We start from the raw sequence: 22,167 nt of genomic DNA on the forward strand, positions 1-22,167 counted from the left end.
TTCTGGTCGTGATGCTGCACTTGGTTTTAGGCATGGGTCGGGGCCAAGAGGGACCGAGCTACGGGGCCAAGAGAGACTGAACACACAGCAGTGTGTCTCTTTATCCTTCTGGGGTTTTGTGCTGTTTTGGGCGGTCCTTAGCTTTGGACCCAATAATTCGTCAGGCTTCGATTGCTGCCTTCGATTTTGGCCAATAAAGGGGCGGGTGCCTTGATGGTGGGGCGTGTCCTGAACGGTCATTGACCTTGGCTTTTTGGGCTCCCTGAGCAAAGGGAGTGGCGCCGATGAATCTGTTTCTGTATCTGTTACCTGAGTACAGGTCTTTTGTTCTGGGGAAATGGGCCATTAGAATGCAAAGTAGCTGGGGGTTTCGATAGCGTCTAGTTATCTGAGTTGCCAATATACATAAGCTCTGAGCTTATGCCTGAGTCCTGGGTTGACCATATTTCCCATGGTCCTTTGCAGGTGTCCCTATTTCCCGGGATCCTTTGTAAGTGGCCATCCCAGATGGCTACAAAACCCAGTGACGATGACGGAATGACACTATACGTCCAGGTCAGGATATTGTGTGGCATGGAGGTTATTTTGGAATTGGCAAAAAATAATGACCCAATGCTACCCCTTCTCTCTCTTTTCTACTACTTAAAGAATCCTGCCAAATTTTAAAAATGTGAATGCAGACTCTCTTGTCTGTAAGTGCTGTAGTGGACACGGTCCCATTTTGTAAAAAAAATTTAATCTGATTCAAAGAAAAACCCATTAGGCATGAGATAAGTAGAAGATACAGTACCCATGTCACCTTGTGGGACCCAGCGAGAGTCAGGAATTCTCCGATTGTTGTGTCACTGGTGACTGTGGCATTGCTCTACAGCAGGGCTTCCCAAGAACATTCGCCAGCTACATGGCCCCCTCACATTAACCCTTGGAAGTAGTACCCACTTCGGTGTGTATACCTGGTAATAATTACAAAGTCTCCTTATTGAAAAAATACTTAAGTCATACCTTTTGTCATTTTTAATGGGAACAATGAAGCTGGAAATCTGACTTTCATGTTGGACACACGACCTCCCTCTCTCACGCGTGCGCACATGCACGTTTCCCCCACCGCCCTCTCATGTATCTCCTTGGCCTACACACCCCTCCTCCCCAGTCTCTCCGTGCTCCAACCCCCCCCCCCCCACCCCCCCCCCCCACCCCCAGCTCTCGCTCGCATGCCTCTCTGAGGCCCAAAATCCCTGTTCTCCCACACATGCTTCTCGCCGCCTCTTTTTACCATCTGCTCCATTCACAAGATCAATCCTCACAATTAACCATAAAACTTTCTGCCCAGCAACAGCGAGATGGAATAAATCAAATGGGGCAATCATAGAAAAACCTTTCCTATCACTGCAGCCTGTCAGCATCCAGTGCTCCAAGGGCCCTTGCTCTGATTGGCCTATTTCATTGCTGTAATTATTTTTGAAAATGGTCGGTTGTAGCTTTTGAACCGGCATTTGCTGATCACGTGGCGGCCACTAGTACCGCAGACCCCTGTTTGGGAACCCCTGCTCTATAGTGAAATGTGAAAGAATTGCAATGATGATGTGTGCTGTCTTCCTGTCACGGGTCTTGCCATTTGATTTTTCTGTTTCTGTACTCGCATAAAACCTGTTGCATTGCCTTTTCTAATTCTGATGATAGGTCATTGACCTGCAACATTGACTTTCTTTCTCTCTCTGCTGATACTGCTTGACAAATTGAGTATTTCCAGCATTTTCTGTTTTTAATTCAGACTTGCAGCATCCGTCGAAATGTGCTTTTGTGTAATGCTTTGTTTAGATCACAGCAGCTTTGATTATCACGAGGCAGAAGGTTGAGCCCCGTAACAGGTTGGAACAGAATTAAGGACAGAGTTTTATTTTGGGAGACTTGCATGTTGTACCTTGTATGGTTTGAACAACAACAGTTCTGTTTTCTTTTTTTTTTCATGGGATGTGGGCATTGCTGGCAAGGCCAGCATTTGGTGCCCAATCCCTAATTGCCCTTGAAGTGAGTGGCTTGCAAGGCCACTTCAGAAGGCATTTAAGAGTTACCCACATTGCAGTCGGTCTGGTGTCACATGTAGGTCAGGGCAGGTAAGGTAGGCAGATTTCCTTCCCTGAAGGACATTACTGAACCAGATGTGTTTTTTTTACAATTCATGGTCACCATTACTGAAACTAGCTTTCAATTCTAGATTTGTTAATTGAACTTAAATTCCAGCAGCTGCCATGGTTGGATTTGAACCCTTGTTCTCAGCACATTACCTGGGCCTCTATATTACTCATCCAAGACATTACCACTATCATCATCTCCTGTGGTTAAGCTACCTTCCAACTTTCCTTTAAAATATCATGACTCTGGACATAGCTCAGCCATGGACCTTCCTGTGACTCCTGTGCAATGGCTTTAAACATCCTTGGTCTTCAGTAGCCTGGTGCTATGGTTTTAAACTGAACCACGCTGATTACTTCCAAAATTCTATAACTGCAACCCTTTTTTGGGGATTACTTAGCTTCAGGTTTTCCAGTCCTTTCTCCCCATACCAACTTTGCCTTATACGAAATACCAACTTCCAATTCCAGCTGCGTCAGAGGCCTGGCATTTATCCTACTTACGGTGTAGGTCTGGTTTTATCTCTCAACTCTCGAGCAGTTTAAGAACCAGAGCTGATGTATTCTTTTAGCTGTTTTTCCAAACATCATCCAGTCTTTCCTGCCCTGACTGAATTCATAGATAACCTCCAAACAAGAGGAATCTCGTGAAGCTCCATCCATTTTCAACCACACAATGGGTGGCTCGGGTCTGAAATACACTGCCTGGAAATGTGGCAGAGACAGGTTCAATCGAGGCATCCAAGGGGGCATTAGATGATTACTTGAATCGGGAGGATTGTAGGGATATGGAGCAAAGGCACGGCCGAGTGGCCGAATTCCGCTCCTATGTCTTCTGGTCTTATGGAATGACACTATGGGCGCAGTTCTCCCAAAAGGGAACAAAGTCCCCAAGTGACGCATATTGTCGCGTGTATCCCGCAGTGCTGGGAAACATATGGCTATTCAATGTGACTAGCGTTAAGTAGGGGCCTGAACAGGGAATGCGCAGCCGAGGCCACACGTAGCCCCGTTTTTTACATTGTAGCGAGAGATCGGGAAGCTATTTTTTTTTTAAAAGGAGCCAGCTTACAGTGCAGCCTGGGCACCTTGGCAGTGCCAGACTGGCACCCAGATGACACTGGCAGAGTGCCAGGCTAGCACTTCTCGCGTGCCAAGGTGGCACATCCAGGGTGCCCAGGTAGCACCAGCAGTGTCAGGGCACCACCCTACCCAAAGGGCATGCATTTGGGGACCTCCGATATCCTTGGAGACTCCCATGAGCGCCCTTCCGTCTGGTCCCCTTTTGCGGGGACGAGTGCAGAACGGCACTCGATCAAGGTCTCCAGGGCGAAGGGGATGAATCCCAAAGCCTCAGGCACCTTGGGGATCTTCACAATAGAGAGGGGCTTACTGATTTTGTCTAATATGCAGATTTGCCAAAATGTGACCTTGCCAACAATGGGCGGGATTCACATCGCAACGTCTCATGAGATCGCATTGGATCTCGCGAGGTTTGGTGAACCGGGTAGATCCCGGGAGCGGAGTTCCCTGGCTTTCAAGGGCCACGCTGCGCTGCGGCGTGCTGCTTTTCTGGTGCAGCGTGGCCCTTGGATCCCGCCCCTCAGTTTTTAACCATGAGTATTTAGAAGAGTAAAAGATGACTTGGTCGCTCCTGCTGGGCCTTGACAGGGTGGATGTGGAAAGGATGTTTCTTCTTGTGGGCAAATCTAGAACTAGGGGTGACTGTTTAAAAATAAGGGCGTGTTCCTTTAATGTGGAAATGTCGGCGTTGGACTGGGGTGGGTTGCTCCTTTAAGACAAAGACCAGAAGATTTTTTTTGAGGGTTGAGAGTCTCTGGAACTCTCTTCATCAAAAGGCAGTGGAAGCAAAATCTTTGAATAGATTTAAGGCAGGGCACGCTAGATTCTTGATTAACAAGAAGATGACAGATTATTGGGGGTAGGCAGGAATGTGGGGTTGAGGTTACAATAGATCAGCCATGATCGTATTGAATGGCGGAGCAGGCTCGGGGGGCTGAGTGGCCTATTCAAGCTCCTAATTCATATGTTCTGATTTTGATATAACTCGATAGGTAAAGTTATTTTGTAAGTAGGGATAATGGACTCGTACAGGAAAATGTTTAAGGTTATTAATGTGTTGTGTGAGCTGAGGGGGTGAGAAGTTCAGAGGTTTACCCAAATTGTATTGAATTGTGAATGTTGAGTAGAACCGAAACTTCAACGGATGCCTTCTGACTGAGAACTCTAGTGCGCTCCCTCACCGAACGCAATTCTGTATTCTGTCACAGAGCTGGTGGGAATGGCTGGGTGTCCTGGCGCTTTACCCACTACAGCTAATTGGACTCCATTAAATGAAGCTCAGGTATAGTTACAGAATACTTAAAAGTAAAAGAAATGAGAGCCTCGATAGTTTCTTGCGAGAGTTATAAATGAAGCCAGAAAGCCTTACCGCTGAAGCCATAGGGTCATTCCAAGGCTGGGGTTGGGGGGAAGCTATAATCTGTTTTGTTGATCCAAGTGTGCACATTGTGCTATGTTCATGTTTTGAAAACTTGGCAGGCACATTTGCCTTTAAGGGAATTACTCAGGTACTATTGTTTAAAGATTATCCGGGTAATTCGTGTGATCTCATCTCTTTGGTATGCTTTTGATCTTGTGCTGATATAATTTACATATGAGCTGCAGTTTACAATGGGCAGTGAAGGAAGCTAAACCTGTTGATTGGCTGATGTTTTATTCTCCTTTAACTTCTGGTAGAGTCACTGGGTGTGAAGGATTTTTGTGATCGGCAGTCTGTCCTACAAGGAGCCAAGTGTCTGTTTGAGCAAGATGCCGTTTACTTGGAGGAACACAGCCAGTTACTGCTAAGGCATGAGCTCTCCACAATAGCGGAGGAGGACATTGAAAAGAGTGAAAGAGAAACAGGTACTTGTAACCATTAACGTGAATGACACTGCTTGGTCACTGCACTGTACAATTGTTCAGGACTGAGGAGCGATTGCAGAACTTTATACAAGACTTTTTCCACAGATTGACGGAGATTTTAAGACTTAAGAGTTCAGTCATAAAAAGCAGAAACTGTTTTAACATGTTTGAAGCAGGCTTTCCTCAACAAACCATGACTGAAGAGTGAGTTAGAAATTCATTCTGCTTCCTGCCTTTTTACATGAACACAATGGAGAACGTGAATGTGCACATGAGGTCCGTTTGTTCTCTGGGTAAGGTGAATTTTTCATGCTCTTTTTGTTGGAGTTTTATGGAAGACCACATCATAACCACCCTAATCTCATGTTATAATGTCCTATCATTTTATTCTGCATGCTGCATTCGATGTGACTGGTAACTTTAGATTTCTTAAAAGAAAAGTAAGTCCTTGCATTTATGTAGTACCTTTCACAATGTTACGATAGCTCAAAGCTCTTTACAGTCAATTCGTAGAATCCCTACAGTGCAAAAGGAGGCCATTCGGCCCAATGGGAATGCACCGGCCTTTGGAAAGAGCACACTACTTAAGCCCAAGCCTCCAGCCTACCCAGTAACCCCATCTAACCTTTGGACACTGAGGGGCAATTTAGCATAGCCCAATAGCGCCTAATTTGAAATGGGAATAATGCTGTATTTTGCACTGGGAAAGCAGGGAATGGGTGTTTGATAATTTCAGTTTCTGAACTATAGCTATGATGAAATACGTAAAAAGAAAATAAGTGACAACTCTCATTAGAGGCTAGGAGAAGATTAGGATATGAGTTTGTGCTCATGAAGTAACCACCATTTGACTATCTACTCACAGATTTGTCATCTGTGTGAACTGCTAAATGGAAGCCTGCTCACAGTGGTGGGGAGATTCACAACACCATACCCTAAGTGCGTTTTTAAAAGTGTTTTTACATTCAAACTCATTCACTGTACAAATAGCTGCAACCATGTAAAACAGACTATTCCTCTAGATCTATCAAAATGTGCACACATGGACCTGCCTCTGATTTAAGGTTTCTTCATGCAGTTAAATTAACAGGAAAGCTGGGATCTTCGCGCACTGAAGTATTCTGGTTTTCATTGGATCCCATCATCTCTTTGGAGCTCAGCACCCAATGTTAGAAATTTAAAGGGAGAGACGAGCAATGAGCGTAACCTGTGGGAATAATAATTTCTTAAGATAAAGCAAAATTGCCTTTTATTATAGATGCCTTTGCTGCTGATACCCGAGAGTAGAGCACCTCTTGACTAGGAAATTATGTAAGGGGTTCACTTGAGTGAATAGGAGAAAAAATTGAAAGATTCATCAAAAGAAGCAAAGTATGCTTGTTCTCAAATGTTATCTTACTCCATATCCTGCTTTATTTCCACTGAGTAATGACTCGTGCCTTTCCCCAAGAAAATGGCAATTTCAGTTTCATTTGGTGCTACCTTTACTTGACTCTGCTTTGTTTAATTTCCCCTCACTGTCTGTCCACAAAAAACACCTAAACTCAGCAATGAATGAATAAAATGCATTTTTAAAATTCATTGGAACCTCCTGCATAGAAGCTAGTGTTCTGATACATAGGCAGACACTAACTAATACATTTGCATAATATTTTGACTTATCTGTCAAATCATGGTAACCTTTTCACTGTTGCTAGGTTTCTAGTGAAGGATATTGGTAGACGTGTAAAATGTTCATATTGTGTTCACCTGAATTGTGGAAACCGTACAATGATATATTTTGGGCCCAATGTTGAGTTGTTTGGAGAGAGATGGGAAAATGCTGGTAGTACAGGGAGCATCTTGAGACGATGAGTGAAGACCATTGTGCAAGAAACATTTGGTGTAACATCACTGCTTGTTGACTTGGATATGACTTTATTTTCACACCACCTTGCCTCGTTCATTCACTGCTGCCAATGTGTGATACAGTAAGCGATAAAACTACTTGGTTTTTCTGTTCCCTTTTTCGTTGTGGCCTAAACTGTACCCAAAATCATATGACAATCTACATTTATACACTTAAAACGTGGCAATTCTTGATCTTTTATATGGAAATGTGGCATTAGTGATCTGCCCAGTTTGACATTTTGTCACTGTTTTGGAGTATTAGCACTCTGTGATTCACATATAATGTTTAAAGCACATTAGACTAATTTGATGAGGAGTTCAGTTAAAGCCATCTAATCCACTGAAGATGCTCTTTCTGCAACAAATTGATGATGAAATAAACAAACTTAGGTTAAAACCATTAGAATTGATTAATAAGAAAAAAGAAATGCGGGATATGTCCAGCAGGTCAGTCAGCACGTGAAAGGTAAGATAGGTTAATATTTTGGTTGGGAATACTTTATCAGAACATTTTAATTTTGATGAAAGTAGCCAACACAAATGTTGACCTGTTTTCAGGGCATTTGTTTTTACTTCATTTTCGTAAGGAATTGGTTTAGTACTACCCATTAAAGAAAAATAGCTGTGGTACACATTGGTTTTGTAGAAGGTGTAGCAGCACTCCTTAATAAAAAGTTGGTGTATATTACAGGATCAGAAGAGCTTATAAAAATTCCATACGAGGTGGAACCACATTCCACACAGTTTAATCACTGCATATACACAATTGAGCTGGATTGTATTATTGATTCATTTCTTTTAAACGGCAGCTGGACAATAGCACCATTTACTTTTACATGCCTCTCTATATTTGAACAGTGAAATGACAGAATAACCTTTCATGTGACAGGCTGTTTGTTCCAGCCTTGGCAGTCAAAGTGGTTGTATTCTTGCCAGAGTGAAAAAGAATACCATGTTTGACAGAGAAACGAGTTCTGTGCATGAAAAGGGTCCAAGCCCATTCAACTCCCAACACCCTGGGTTTTGTTCTTTGGCCCTTCCTTTTGCTTAAGCTTGAAGTTTATGCTAAGCAACAATTTCATGGATGCCAGCAGGTTGTCAGGTCATCATTGCTTCAGTATCAGCAATTGACCACAAAAAGGAAAAAAGATTGTAATTATGTGGCAGATATCATGACCACAGGGCATCTCCAAACACTTCAGTATCAATGGGGACCTGACTATCGTTGCTTGGCTCAACTTTGTTTTGTTGGATGTTCATTCATGAACTTCCATTAGTGCTTACTGGATAGCAGTAAGGAGCAATAATCCGAGTTCAATTCTGTTTCCTTTTTCCTCTGCTGTCCAGTTGCAGCAAATCTCTCCGCCCTCTTTACCACAACAACAACTTACATTTATATAGCATCTTTAACATGGGGAAATGTCTCCAGGTGCTTTGAGCAGCATTTTTTTAAAAAAAAGGACACTTGAAGTCAACTTGGTCAAAGAGGAAGGTTTCAAGGAGTGCCCTAAATGAGGCAATCGAGAGAGGGAGGAAATTCCACAGCTTGGGACCTAGGTAAATGAGGGTATAGCCACCTAGGGGCGAGCAATAATGATTGGGATTGCACAGGAGGCCAGAATTAGAGGAGGGCTTGCACTTCAGGGGGTTGTGGGAGATTACAGGTATAAGGATGGCAAAGACAGAGAGGAATTTGAAAACCAGAAAGAGAATTTTAAAATAAAGATGTTGCTTGATCAGGAGCCATTTCTGCAAACACAAGGTAATAGGAGAATAGGGCTTGCTGCAAGTTAAGACGGGCAGTAGAGTTTGGATGACCTCAGGTTTAGAGGGTGGAATGTAGGAGACCAACCAGGAATAGTTGAGTCTCGAGGTACTAACTGAGGCAGGTGAAGTCGAGAGAGATTATGGAAATGGAAATAGGCGGTCTTATTGAGATGGCATGAATATGAGGTTCACGTCAAGGTTGTGAACAGACTGATTTAATTTCAGACTGTTGCCAGGAAGGAGGGATGGAGTTGGCAGTCAGGGAATAGATATCGGAGCGGGGACCACAAACAGTGGTTTCAGTCTTCACTGAAGGAGATTTCTTATTCAGTGCTGAACATCGGATAAGCGGACTGATAATTTAATAACCATAGAGGAGTCGTGAGAGGTGGTGGTGACATATAGCTGGGAAATATTGGCCACCTCAGATTAATACTACCTGGGATTGACCTAGTTTGTGTGGTTCATTACAACAACAAGTACATCAAATACCCACCTAGCCACTGAGGAAGTAAGAAGGGACTAGAAGTTATTTTTAATGAAGAATAAACATTTCTTTTAGATCTCTTCAATTTGCCTTGAAACTTTATTTGGAAGCATGAATGAGGCAAAAATTTGGTTCAGAAAACAATTCTTCTGTAGTTCTACTCATTAGTGTATTTTATTGTGTATATGTGCAAACAAAAATCGGAGATTGTGACTTAACATTGTTTTATCTCTACTGATTTTGCTAATGGTTTTTCTTCCTAAAGGCAAGGCTCACTTTGATGTCCACCAGCTGCAAGACGTTTACAGAACACACGGGCTTGAGATGAGAAATTCAGAAGAAGGAGCAAGTGGGACAGTTCTACACCGTTTGTTGCAGGAGCAGCTCCGATATGGAAACCCCACTGAGAATCGAAACCTCCTTGCCTTGCACCAGCAGGCAACAGTAAATGTCATCGCCTACAACACAAGTGGGTCTGTAGTACCTCCAAACGATGGCCTGACACAAGATGAGCGTCAAATGGTCCCACATTCTGCACGACAGGAACCCCAGGGCCAGGAGCTGCAAGTTGACAATAGCGTCATGGAGAAGCAACTGCAGAACCGGGCAGCACAGAATACCGAGGAACTGCCAACTTACGAAGAAGCCAAGGTCCAATCTCAGTTTTTCAGAGGACAGCAGCATACAGCAGCGGGAACTGCTTTCTTTGTTACTGGAATAAATAATCAAAAGATGAGAACTGAAGGGCGGTCCACGGTCCAGAGGGTGGGTGCTGGAAAGGTTCACCAAGACGATGGACTTAAAGACTTGAAACAAGGTCATGTCCGCTCTCTGAGTGAACGCCTTATGCAACTCTCCTTAGCTACAAGTGGTGTCAAAGCACAATCCTCGATTGCAAGCAGTGTAATTTCGCCCCAACAGGCAAACGAATTCTACACACATGCTGGCCATGTTTTGTCTCAGACTTCCATGAAAGGCATAGACCATCGGGGGCCTCCACCAGACTATCCATACAAAAATATGTCAGCGTTGCCTGTTACTCAGGATTATGGGACTTTTTACAGTGACTTTAGAATGGGAATGACGCCAGAGATATTTAAACCTGGCCCAAACTCACAACACATCAAGCCAGATGTTCCTGTTTTGAGGTACCAGCCACCTCCAGAGTACGGAGCTGCCAGGTAAATAAGTGAAGGTCCATTCTAAGATCTTAGTCTCAAACATAGTTTTGTCTTTATGGGTGAGGGAAGAGCAAAGTCTCATTTTATGATTCTACATAGAATGTACAGGAAAGAAACAGGCCATTCTACTCTAAGCTGGTAATTATGCAGCATACAAAATTCCTTCCACCCTTATCTAATCCTATCAACATAACTTTTGTTTTTTTTTTCATCCTTATTTGCTTGTCTAGCCTCCCCTCAAGTGCGTCTACGCTACTCACCACAGGCACCACTCCTATTAATGGGTTGCACATTCTATCCACCCCGTGGGTAAAAATTCCAGATGGTTATAACCTGCAAGTTCTAGTTTCGTTCTAGTAGACGATTTTGCAACTTTAGTGCCTCTGCATCCCCCTTGTAGTATGGAGACTGAAACTGCACACACTACTCCAAGAATGGTCTAACCAAGGCTCTGAACATGTTTAATTCCATTAGAACACAAAAATAAATGAATGTGGATGTGTTTTTTAGTGAAGTACATAGAGTACCTTACTCTCGTAGTAATTATTCATATGTCAACTCTGTGATCGTCAGGGGACCGGTTTAACTCAGTTGGCTGGACAGCTGGTTCGAGATGCAGAGCAGGGCAAGCAGCGCGGGTTCAATTCCTGTACCGACTGAGGTTATTCATGAAGGCCCCGCTTTCTTAGCCTTGTCCCTCGCCTGAGGTGTGGAGATCCTCAAGTTAAATCGCCAACAGTCAGCTCTTCCCATTCAAAGGGGATAGCAGCCGATGGTCATCTGAGACTATGGTGACTTTATCTTATTTAACTGAATAGGGCCATTGATGCCCAGCACAATCCAGTTCATGTTTGATGCCCCATACATGCATACAATCCATCATGATTTGTTAGTTAGCAATCAAATGATTTTTTTTCTGCTCTTCTCTCTCTCTCTCTCTCTCTCTCCCTCTCTCTCCCTTCCCGGGGTCAGATGGCTACTTTCCTTGTTTATCTAGATAGAGCTGCAGATTCCCATTCTCACTCTCCAGCAGTCTGACAACATTCTGTGTTCTCTTTTGCTTCCTGAAAATATTCTTTGTTTTTTTTCAGTAGGGAAAGAGAAAGTAGACCTTGATAGAGGGATGTGGGAAGTATTTTTTTTGGCCCTGGTTTGTCCTTGGTTTTTTTCTTTGCTTTTTCCCATTTTTGCCCCTCTGTTTTGTGACTTGTATACCGTGCCTCACTTCCTGTAACAGAGACAAACTGGTGTCGTGCATGAGAGACTAAAACTAGTGCAAAATTGTCTTCATTGAAAACACAAAACCACATTTTTATTCTTGAAGGATTTGACTCGGGTTCAACAGATGCCAGCAACCCTTCAGTTTTTTTGTTCAGCTGATGTTATTCAAGAATAAACCCACACAACCGCTGCCTGTGGGCGAGTTGGACATGTGGACATTACAGTTACACTTTCTGTTTTGCATATATGCACACTTCCAGAGCAATCTTGAATTCAGATCCTTCATATAAATCAACAGAAATATTTACCAAAACTCCATCTCAACCTTTAGTTCCCTAACTGTACTCTAATATTTGGGAAAGTAACTGACAAAAATTTTGGCAGGGGTGCAAAAATAGAATTTGTGGCATTTTCATCTGTTATATGTTAATTAATTGACTTGAGGATTTTATGACTCTAACAACCCTGAGTAAGAGCAGAACAGCAGCTCCTTTGGGACCTGCGCACAAGGTAGAGCATTGGATCCTGATGGTCCTCGTTGATTTGGGTCATCGGATAACACGTTACAATGCAAAATCACAAGCTTACTCTCAAAAGACCTGCAGCGAGTCCGTGCTCGTAATTATATCCAGGTCTTATAGTGTTCACTTCCAAGAAAAATATAATCCAATAATCACAGCCATGTGTTAGCTGCAAATGTAAGTACATTTTCAGAGCATGATTTCTGTGTTGTCCTGATACAAACTTGAGAATGTTGGAACCAATTGCTTCCCCTGAGCTCTCTTAGCTCACTTTTTGTTTTGTGCGTTACTGGCAATGCCAGAAGTTATTGCTCATCCCTAATTACCTTGAGAAGTAATGGTGAGCAACCTTCTTGAACTGCTGCAGTCCATGTGCCATAGGTGTACCCACGGTGCTCTTGGAATGGAATGCTGCGGTTTTGACGAGCGACACTGAAGGAAATGAGACCTGGTTCCAAGTCGGGGTGGTGAGGAACTTGAAGTTTACATGCAGGCAGTGTTGTTCCCATGCATCATTCATGAAGAAAATAGGCAAACTCAAGAAATGGAGATTTTGCTGTTGCTCTCGATCAGGGGTCCCCAACATTTTCCTTTTATATGGATCACAGATTGTCATCAAAAGCCTTTGCGACACACAACGCAGGCAAGCCATTTTAAACATTCTTTACATAGCCTATGGTTGACGGGAGTCAAACTTGTATATCAATGCTTATTAAAAATGCTGCTATTTCTCATAGTTTATGATGCACATTCACAATTACATTGCGAATAATAAAGTAACATCAATTATGATAGATACAAGTATTATTTGTTTCCACGGACCACCTGGAATCCACTCATGAACCACGGGTTGGGGACCATTGTTCTGAATACATTTTGCGCAGGCGTTGACAAGTTGACTGATGACAATTTGAAGGTGGAAGCATAATTTAGGAAAGAAAATGCCCATGCAGGCTAAATCTGGGGGATTTTAACCTGACTAATCCAGTTTATCTGACCAAATCCAAACCCAGTCAGACTGCACAACGTCTGTTGATTGAAGCTTATACCTGTCACTCAATCAAGAGCAGATATTTTAAATATTAATAACTTATATGCATGCAAATATTTCCGAACCCTTGGACAGTTGATTTGCAGCAGCCCTCAAAGACGTGTTGACCTCAGTGCATTAAACAGAATGAGAATGCACCATTCGTTCATCATTGTTACATGAAACTTTTATACAACATTTAGCTCCTGTCTTCTAATCTTTTGAGAGGGACCAGTGGACAAGCTGCTACCAGGCCACCTACCATAACCCTATTGAATAAATATGCAGAAGTGCACTAGTGTTCCTGACGCCCAATGTGAATTCTTGTTTCTCTCCTCCTTTCCTTCCTGTAGGGAAACACCTGCCTCCACTTTGTGCCGTTCCCTAATGACACAGCTGGGATCAGGAACTCGGACACAATAGATTTTTTAAAAAAATGTTTAAAGTGCCCTTCAACTTCCTCTTTAGTACTATGCCGGGGTAAACCAACTTCAAATCCTACAAGCAATTGTTTTTCTTTTAAAGAAAAATCCCAGGGATGCGCTATTCTCTCAGATAAACTATACATAGGATGTAGAGGCATTAGTGAAGTAGAACTGTGGGAAATTTCTGGCTGTGCATTCTGGCTATGGATTGTATCGGTATGTATGTGTTGTGTCTTATTGCAGCTATCACTACTGCTACTACACCCTATTGGTTCTCCTGCTGCTTTGTGTTCTTTTGTCATGTCTTTCACGTCAATTGTCCCAAAGCCCAAGATGGAGTATGAAAGCAGGAAAGAGAAGGGAATTGGGGATATGTGAAATCAGTCAAGTGATAGCTTTTGAAGTGGGTAAGAGATATGTCTTAATTATCAATAGTTGCAGGCATCAAATTCCATAATACATTGCTTTGTAGGGCTGGTTTAGCTCAGTGTGTAAAACAGCTGGTTTGTGATGCAGAACAAGGCCAGCAGCGCGGGTTCAATTCCTGTACTAGCTTACCTGAACAGGCGCCGGAATGTGGCGACTAGAGGCTTTTCACAGTAACTTCATACTTGTGACAAAAGTATATTTTATTATATTATTAAATACTTTTCACCACCGTCCCAGAGGACCATGGGTTTCACCCCCTTTGAGAGCTGATCGCTGGTGATTTAACCTGAGGGTCATCACACATCAGGCGAGGTTCAAGGCAGAGAAGGCCGGGCCTTCATGAATAATCTCAGCCAGTACGGAAATTGAACCCGGGCTGTTGGCCCCCCCTCCCCTACTAGATATACCGGAGTAAAGGTTACGCAACTAACTGATTAACAAGTCAGTAAAGACACATCTGGGATGCACTACCTCTTTCCATCCTTCTTGACTCCTTGTTGCCTTTGAAATAGTCGTTCTCCAATGTCTCGACTCCGTTGCCTGCCTCAGTGGGTTATCCTTTTCTTGGTACCACTCTTACCTATCCAGTCATAGCCAGACCAAAAATAGCACTTGGTTCTTTTCCCCACTTTGTGCCATTACATCTGCAGTTCCCCATGGATTAACCTTCCCCTTCTCCTCTACATATTGCCCCTTGCTGACCAAGAGGGCATGAGGCCAGGTATTATACTGCTGATGCCCAGCTCTACATCTCCCTTCCTTACCTCAACTTATTCACTGCATCTGTGTTGTCAAACTTCTTACCTGACATCTGGATCTAGAAGAGCTGCAATTTCTTCAGGTCAACTCTGAGACTATTGAAATCATCTCCATTGGCCTCTGCCACAAAATCCATACCTGCATCATTGGTACCTCTGCCTTCCTGGCCAGTGTTTGTTTGAACTGGACTATTTTAAAACTCAACATCTTACTTGCCCCCGGGCTGCACGGTGGCGCAGTGGTTAGCATTGCTGCCTACGGCACAGAGGTCCCAGGTTCGAATCCCGGCCCTGGGTCACTGTCCGTGTGAAGTTTGCACATTCTCCCTGTGGCTGCGTGGGTTTCACCCCCACAACCCAACGCAAAGATGTGCAAGGTAGGTGGATTGGCCATGCTAAATTGCCCCTCCAATATGCAGCTCACCTGATCTCCGGAGGTCTGGGATCTATCCCCTTTGCCTTGGAGACCTCAGTGTTGGTCCCCACAAACTGGGACTGGGGAGGTAGGGGATAGTCCCCCTCCCCAAGGGATTGGAGGCCCCTGATGGTTGGCCAGGGGCAGGGTGACATCCTGGTGCTGGTGCCAGCCAGCACAAATGCCAGGCTGGCATTTTTCCTGTGTCAGGCCCCAGGGTGCCCCTGCCCATGTGATTTGGGGCACGGTGGGTGGGGGGGGGGGGTGGTTGGGGGCGCGGCGTGGATCCCCTTATAGGTGAGTTGGGGGGCGTGGATCCCCTTATAGGTGAGTTGGGACTTTGAGGGCCTGGTGGTCGTGTCAGGGAGTTGAGAGATTGGGACGGCATTTAAAATGGCTCCGCTTGCTGGAAACTGGGTGAAGTGAAGCCATGGTGGGGCATTCCCCGCTGAGGTCCCCAGATTGCAACAAAGTCCCGTTAGATAGTATGGTATTCGCGTCCGGAAACACCTGGCTAAACCCGCTCGATACGGGGCTCTGTTACAATTTGGTTAGATTGCAGCCTACATCAGCGATCTTCTAGTCACCAGTTGATAGGATCGGGGTGATAAGTTGGCCACCTATAGCCTCGGGCTGTTTTGCAAATATAAATGCTCAATAGTAATTGATAATTCTGAAGAGTCAGATATGGAAGGAGGTAGAGTGTTTGAAAACTGGGAAGGAAAGGCTGTGCCATATTGGAATTGTCCCTATACTCGTAATCCAGAGACACAGGGTAATGACCTGGGGACCTGTGTTCGAATCCCACCATGTCAAATGGGGGAATTCAAACTCAATAAAATATCTGCAATTAAAAGTCTAATGATGACCATGAAACCATTGTCGATTGTCGTAAAAACCCATCTGGTTCACTAATGTCCTTTAGGGAAGGACATCTGTCATCCATACTTGGTCTGGCCTACATGTGACTCCAGATCCACAGCAATGTGGTTGACTCTTAAATGCCCTTTGAAATGGCCCAGCAAGCCACTCAGTTCTATTCAACTCCTACGAAAACACAAAAAAGGAATGAAACTGGATGGACCACCCGGCATCGATCTCGGCCCTGGAAACGATAATAGCAAACGAGCCCTGTCCACCCTGCAAATCCCCCCTACTAACATCTGTGGCTTGTGTCAAAGTTGGGAGAGGTGTCTCTCAGACTAGTCAGGCAACAGCCTGAAATACTCATACTTCCGGAATCACACCTTGGATAACTGATATCACTATCACCAACCGTGGGTATGTCCTGTCTCACCAGCAGAGATGGTGGCACTGTGGTATAGTCGGGAGGGAGTTGCCCTGAGAGTCCACCACATCATCCCTGGACCCCATGAGGCCTCGTGGCTTCAGGTTAAACATGTGCAAGGAAATCTGCTGATTACCACGTACTGTCCATCATCAGCTGACGAATCAGTACTTCTCCGTGTTGAACACTACTTGAGGAAGCACTGAGGGTGGCAAGGGCGCAAAATATACTCTGGATGGGGATCTTCAATGTCCATTACTAAGAGTGGCTCTGTAGAAACAACACGGACCAAGCTGGCCGGATCCCAAAGGATATAGCTGCTAGACTGGGACTGCAGCAGGTGGTCAGGGAACCAACCAAGGAGGAAAATATACTTGACCTCATCCTCACCAATCTGCCTGCTGCAAATGCATGAATGACAGTGTTGACCACCACACAGTCTTTGTGGAGACAAATTCCTGTCTTCACATTGTGGATACCCTCCATCGTATTGTGTGGCACTACCACCATAAACCTTGTACAGATTTAGCAACTCCAGATTGGGCATCCACAAGTCTCTGTGGACCATCAGCAGCAGCAGAATTGTATTCAACCACAATCTGCACCACATGGCCGAGCATATCCCCCACTCTACCATTACCACCAAGCCAGGGATCAACCCTGGTTCAATGAAGGGTGCAGGAGGATATGCCAGAAGCAACACCAGGCATACTTTAAAAATGGTGGCAACCTGGTGAAACTCCAATACCGAACTATCTGTGTGCCAAACAGCATAATCAGCATGCAATAGACAGAGCTAAGCGATTTCACAAAAAAGTATCGGGCCTAAGCCCTGAAGTCCTGCCACATCCAGCCATGAATGGTGTGGACAATTAAACAACTTGCTGGAGGAGGAGGCTCACAAATATCCCCATTCTCAATGATGGAGGAGTCCAGCACATCTGTGCAAAAATCAAGGCTGAAGCATTTGCAATAATCTTCAGCCAGAATTCTCGAATGGATGAATTATCTCGGTCTCCTCCGGAGGTCCCGAGCATCATATGCCAGTCTTCAGCCAATACGATTCTCTCCACTTGATATCAAGAAACGGCTGAAGGCACTGGATACTGCAAAGGATATGGGCCCTGACAATATTCCGGCAATAGTCCTGAAGACTTCTGCTCCAGAACTTGGCACACCCCTAGCCAAGCTGTTCCAGTGCAGCTACAATACAGACATCTACCCGACAGTGTGGAAAATTGCCAAGGTGTGTCCTGTACACCTGAAACGGGATAAATCCAATCCAGCCTATTACCGCCCTAGCTGTTTAATCTCCATCATCAAGCAAAGTGATGGACGTAGTCATCAACATTGATCAGAAACTGAACCATATTAGCCACATTGATACTGTGGCTACCAGAGGAGATGAAAGTCTAGGAATCGTACGGCGAGTAACTCTGCTCCTGACACCCCAAAGCCAGCTACAAGTCAGGAGTGTAATGGAATGCTCTTCACTTGCCTGGATGAGTGCCGCTCCAACAACACTGGAGAAAGTCAACACCATCCAGAACAAAGCAGCACGCTTGATTGCTCCCCCTTCCACAAACATTCAATTCCCCCACCACTGACCAACAGTGGCAGCCATGTGTACTGATGCACTGCAGTAACTCACGAGGCCCCTTAGAAAGCATCTTCGAAACCCACGACCACTACCATCTAGAAGGACAAGAGTTGCAGATACCTGGGGACCCCAGCACCTGGATGTTCCCTCCAAGTCACTCACCACCCTGACTTGGAAATGTATCGCTGTTCCTTTACTGTCGCTGGGTCAAAATCCTGGAACTCCCTCCCTGAAAGCACTGTGAGTGAATCTAAATCACATGGACTGCAGTGGTTCAAGAAGGCAGCTCACCACCACCTTCTGAAGGGCAATAAATTTTGAGAAAAGTTTGTTTTTTCAAATTCACCAATACTTGTTTGCTTCAGACAAGTCAGCAGGTGTACTATTTTCAGCCCTGCCTCTGCTTACTATGAGCCCCAAGATGTTTTTTTTTCATTACGTTGATGGGAAAAAATGCTGATCGACAGGAGCTGGGGGGTTGTGGTCATGTGTTTACACAATCAGTGTGCAGAAGCACAATAATGTTTGCCTGCAATGCATCCATTTATAAAAAAAAACCCCACAAGTTAATTCAAATATAATATACTTGTTTTACTAGTCTGCAAATATTTGGGAAATTCCACACTAGCCACTATTTTCCATTTCAGTTGCTCATAAAAGGCATGTTCGATTAGCACGGAGAAGTGATACTGGCAAAAGACTGAATCTCCTGGCAGTGCACATCAGGTTTACGTGAGGTTGCGGCTGTTTTAATCCTTCTTTTGAGCAAATGTCAATCTGTTAGATTGGCGTGTGCTGCACCACATTGGAAGGAAGACAACCATTCTTGATGTGGACAAGAACTTAATGCCATGAGATGTGAGAAATGGTATAATTCATGGAAAGAACCCTCCCCTTTTATACTGAATTGTGATTAATTCACTACTTGGTATCTCTGATGATGTCCATTTCTTACAATCCCGGTCCAGACCCCAACAGTTGCTAGGATACCAGACAGAAACCCAATATTTTGTAAGACTGTGAGTAAAGGATACTTCGCTCCAGGGGTGATTTCACGCACCATTAGGGATATGGTATAGTAAAACAAACTTTATTACTTTTTAAAATTTTCCAATTAAGGGGCAATTTAACATGGCCAATCCACCGACCCTGCACAGGGTTATGGGGGTGAGACCCACGCAGACACTGGGAAAATGTGCAAACTCCACACGGAGAGTGACCTGGGGCCGGATTGAACCCGGGTCCTCGACATTGAGGCAGCAGTGCTAACCACCACCACCATGCCGTCCTGACAAACTTTATTTCTAACTTTAACATCATAAAGACAATAGCTTTCAATTACCAGTTAAATGATGCTGAACAATACAACAAAACAATCTTTACCGCTATCTTTATCTCCACTCAAACAAAACCCACCTCTGGTCACAATCCACTTTTAAATACAGTTAACCAACACACAAATACTTCCTGAAAAGAGATGTCTTGGATAAACTACTTTGAGAGAGAGATCTTCCAGGAAAAAGTTTGCAGATTATTGCGTATCTTAAGCTACTGTTTAAACTGCCAGCCTTTTCAGAAACCTCTGTTCTGTTCACAAGCAAAAATCTTCCTTATCTAAACTGCTGGGATCGCAGCTGCTGGTCTGTTCACAGACCAAAGCTGAACTAAAGCTCCAGAAACTACCTCAGGCCCTGGTTCCTTCCATTAACTACATCATCTACTGAGCTGAACACAATGCCAATAATCTACTCCCCAGGGAACCCTGTTAATACGAACAAAATTCCATTACCAACTTCAGCAAACAATATCCATGGCTGGAATTAATTATGATCTTTTACGATGCTGTAATTCCTCCATAAAGTGTCTGCTACCTTTCAAACCAGGACTTTTAAAAACACGACTGTAGCAGTCACATACTACCCTGGCTTTTAACCCTTACTGTACCAACTACATATAATACAATACATCTGAAATTCCTACATTCATCGCACCTTTGTTGGGATTTCTCAGCTGTTGTCTTTATTCAGGGCTAATATGAATAGGATTATTTAAGGGAATGGAGGGATATGGGGATTGGATGAGAAAATAAAGTTGAGATCAAAGATCAGACATAATCTTGTTGAATCACAAAGTAGCTGCAAAGGATTCTCTGGCCGACATCTGCTCCCGATTTTTATGTTCTCATTGTTGTCTACAATTAGTAGTCTCTTTTGTATTGACAGGCAAACTCAAGAGGGGCCGCTCCACCATTTGCAGTTACACCAGCGAACCTATCAGCACAGCCCATCATCATCTCAGACTTCAATGGGATCTGCGTCTGTGATGCAGCCACCACCCTCACCAAATCTGGTGATTGTTCAGCCCCAACAGGCCCGCCTTGCAGGCCACCTGCATCAGCAGTTCCAGGGAGACCCATTGGCCATTGTCTTGCGAGCTCAGCAAATGGTGGAAATCTTGTCAGAGGAAAACCGTGCTCTTAGACAGGAGTTAGAGGGATACTATGACAAAGTGGCAAAATTACAGAAGGTAATAAATATTCCGTTAGCAGCGTTTACGCTACAGGTAGCATGAATAATTATTTTCTTCGAGTATCATGAGCTCTTTCCAAGAGGATTTGGCGATGAGGTAGGTTACGATGTTGTACTTTCATCTTTTGGGTCGGATTCAAAGTCACCCCTCAGTGGGAATAAAGGCTATCATTTATCAGAGTCACCCAAATTAAATAGTTTTGGGGTAGTGCCAATCTTTGTGGCACAGGTCCATATCCGAAACTGCTTTTAAATTGGCAGCAAACTGAAGAGATTCGTTGAAGGACATTGGGTGGAAATATGGTAAAGATGCTTTTCTGGGAGTGTGGTTGAGACACGTTATTTAAGGTAAAGTAGAGGAAAATCTGCAACCTCTAATGTAACACCTGGAATGGAAATACTTGGACTTTGCAATGGATGTAAAAAGTAAGAAAGAGGTTAAATCTGAATTTGACATCATCACCTTGATAAGTACATGTCAGATTAAATGGCATTTTGCTGATCTTAAATATGTAGTATATTTTGTGTCTCTAGATATGGTGTTTGTAAGTATTCTGTTTCTTTCTGATTGGCCTAGTTTGTAAACTCACCGATCTCTTTGCATCAAAATAATTTTCTTCAAGATAGAGCTACCACTTTTTTTGTGTGCTCTGTTTGACATTTAGAGAAACCTTAAATACATTTCCAAACCAAGCTACAGATTCACTCACACACATTTAATTTTTTCAATGTTTGGCATGGAGTCCACACCTGTTTCCACGTAAGGACACACAAACACCTATGTAAATCCAGAGAGCTTTGGTGCAGATTGATGGTGACAAAACTTAGGCAGCTACAGGCATGACTGGGGATGTTACTGAGTTTAACCAGGTAAAACTACACTAATTATTATAACTACTTGAACAGATAGGGTTACCCGTGTTCGGCAATTCATTTGCAGCTTTATTTTGCAGCCAAATGGAAAGAATACCAGTCTTGAATAAGCAGTCTGCTTCTCCAGCTTCTGCTCATGAGGCTGGACAGCTGACCACTCGTCTCCCTCCCACTAGTTGGCTGTTGAGCACCTGACGAGTGTGGTTGATGTTCACCGGCTGGACAACTGGGATCTGTGGTTTCTTAAGCTTTATTCTTTCATGGGAAGTAGGCGTCGCTGGTAAGGCCAGTATTTGTTACCCATCTCTTATTGCCCTTGAACTGAATGGTTTGCTGGGCTATTTCAGAGGACAGTTAAGAGTCAACCACATAGACTGGGTAAGGATGGCAAATTTCCTTCCCCAAAGGATATTGGTGAACTGGATGTTTTTTTAACAGTAATTGATAGTTTCTTGGTCATCACAGAAAGCTTACAACGGTAGCACATGTGGCAAGCACTGTGGCTTCACAGCGCCAGGGTCCCAGGTTCGATTCCCTGCTGGGTCACTGTCTGTGCGGAGTCTGCACGTTCTCCCCATGTCTGTGTGGGTTTCCTCCGGGTGCTCCGGTTTCCTCCCACAGTCCAAAGATGTGCAGGTTAGGTGGATTGGCCATGAGAAATTGCCCTTCGTGTTGGGTGGGGTTACTGGGTTAT

At 44.0% G+C, this 22,167-nt stretch overlaps 1 protein-coding gene across 4 annotated transcripts in view; it reads left to right on the forward strand.

Annotated features, from left to right (window-relative positions):
• The window catches only part of amot (angiomotin), a 186,424-nt gene that overhangs the window by 103,977 nt on the left and 60,280 nt on the right, over positions 1-22,167 (forward strand). For 3 of the 4 annotated variants that reach the window (XM_072505694.1, XM_072505697.1, XM_072505698.1), the window contains exons 2-4: positions 4,893-5,060; positions 9,470-10,385; positions 20,295-20,598. In XM_072505694.1, coding sequence (XP_072361795.1) covers positions 9,529-10,385; positions 20,295-20,598 — 1,161 coding nt within the window. In that variant the 5' untranslated portion in view covers positions 4,893-5,060; positions 9,470-9,528. Of the gene's footprint in view, positions 1-4,892; positions 5,061-5,085; positions 5,354-9,469; positions 10,386-20,294; positions 20,599-22,167 lie in introns of those variants that run through there. The other variant, XM_072505695.1, reaches the window with a different exon arrangement.

This window comes from Scyliorhinus torazame, chromosome 5, assembly GCF_047496885.1.
Source record: "Scyliorhinus torazame isolate Kashiwa2021f chromosome 5, sScyTor2.1, whole genome shotgun sequence".
In the NCBI taxonomy this organism is placed as follows: Eukaryota; Metazoa; Chordata; class Chondrichthyes; order Carcharhiniformes; family Scyliorhinidae; genus Scyliorhinus; species Scyliorhinus torazame.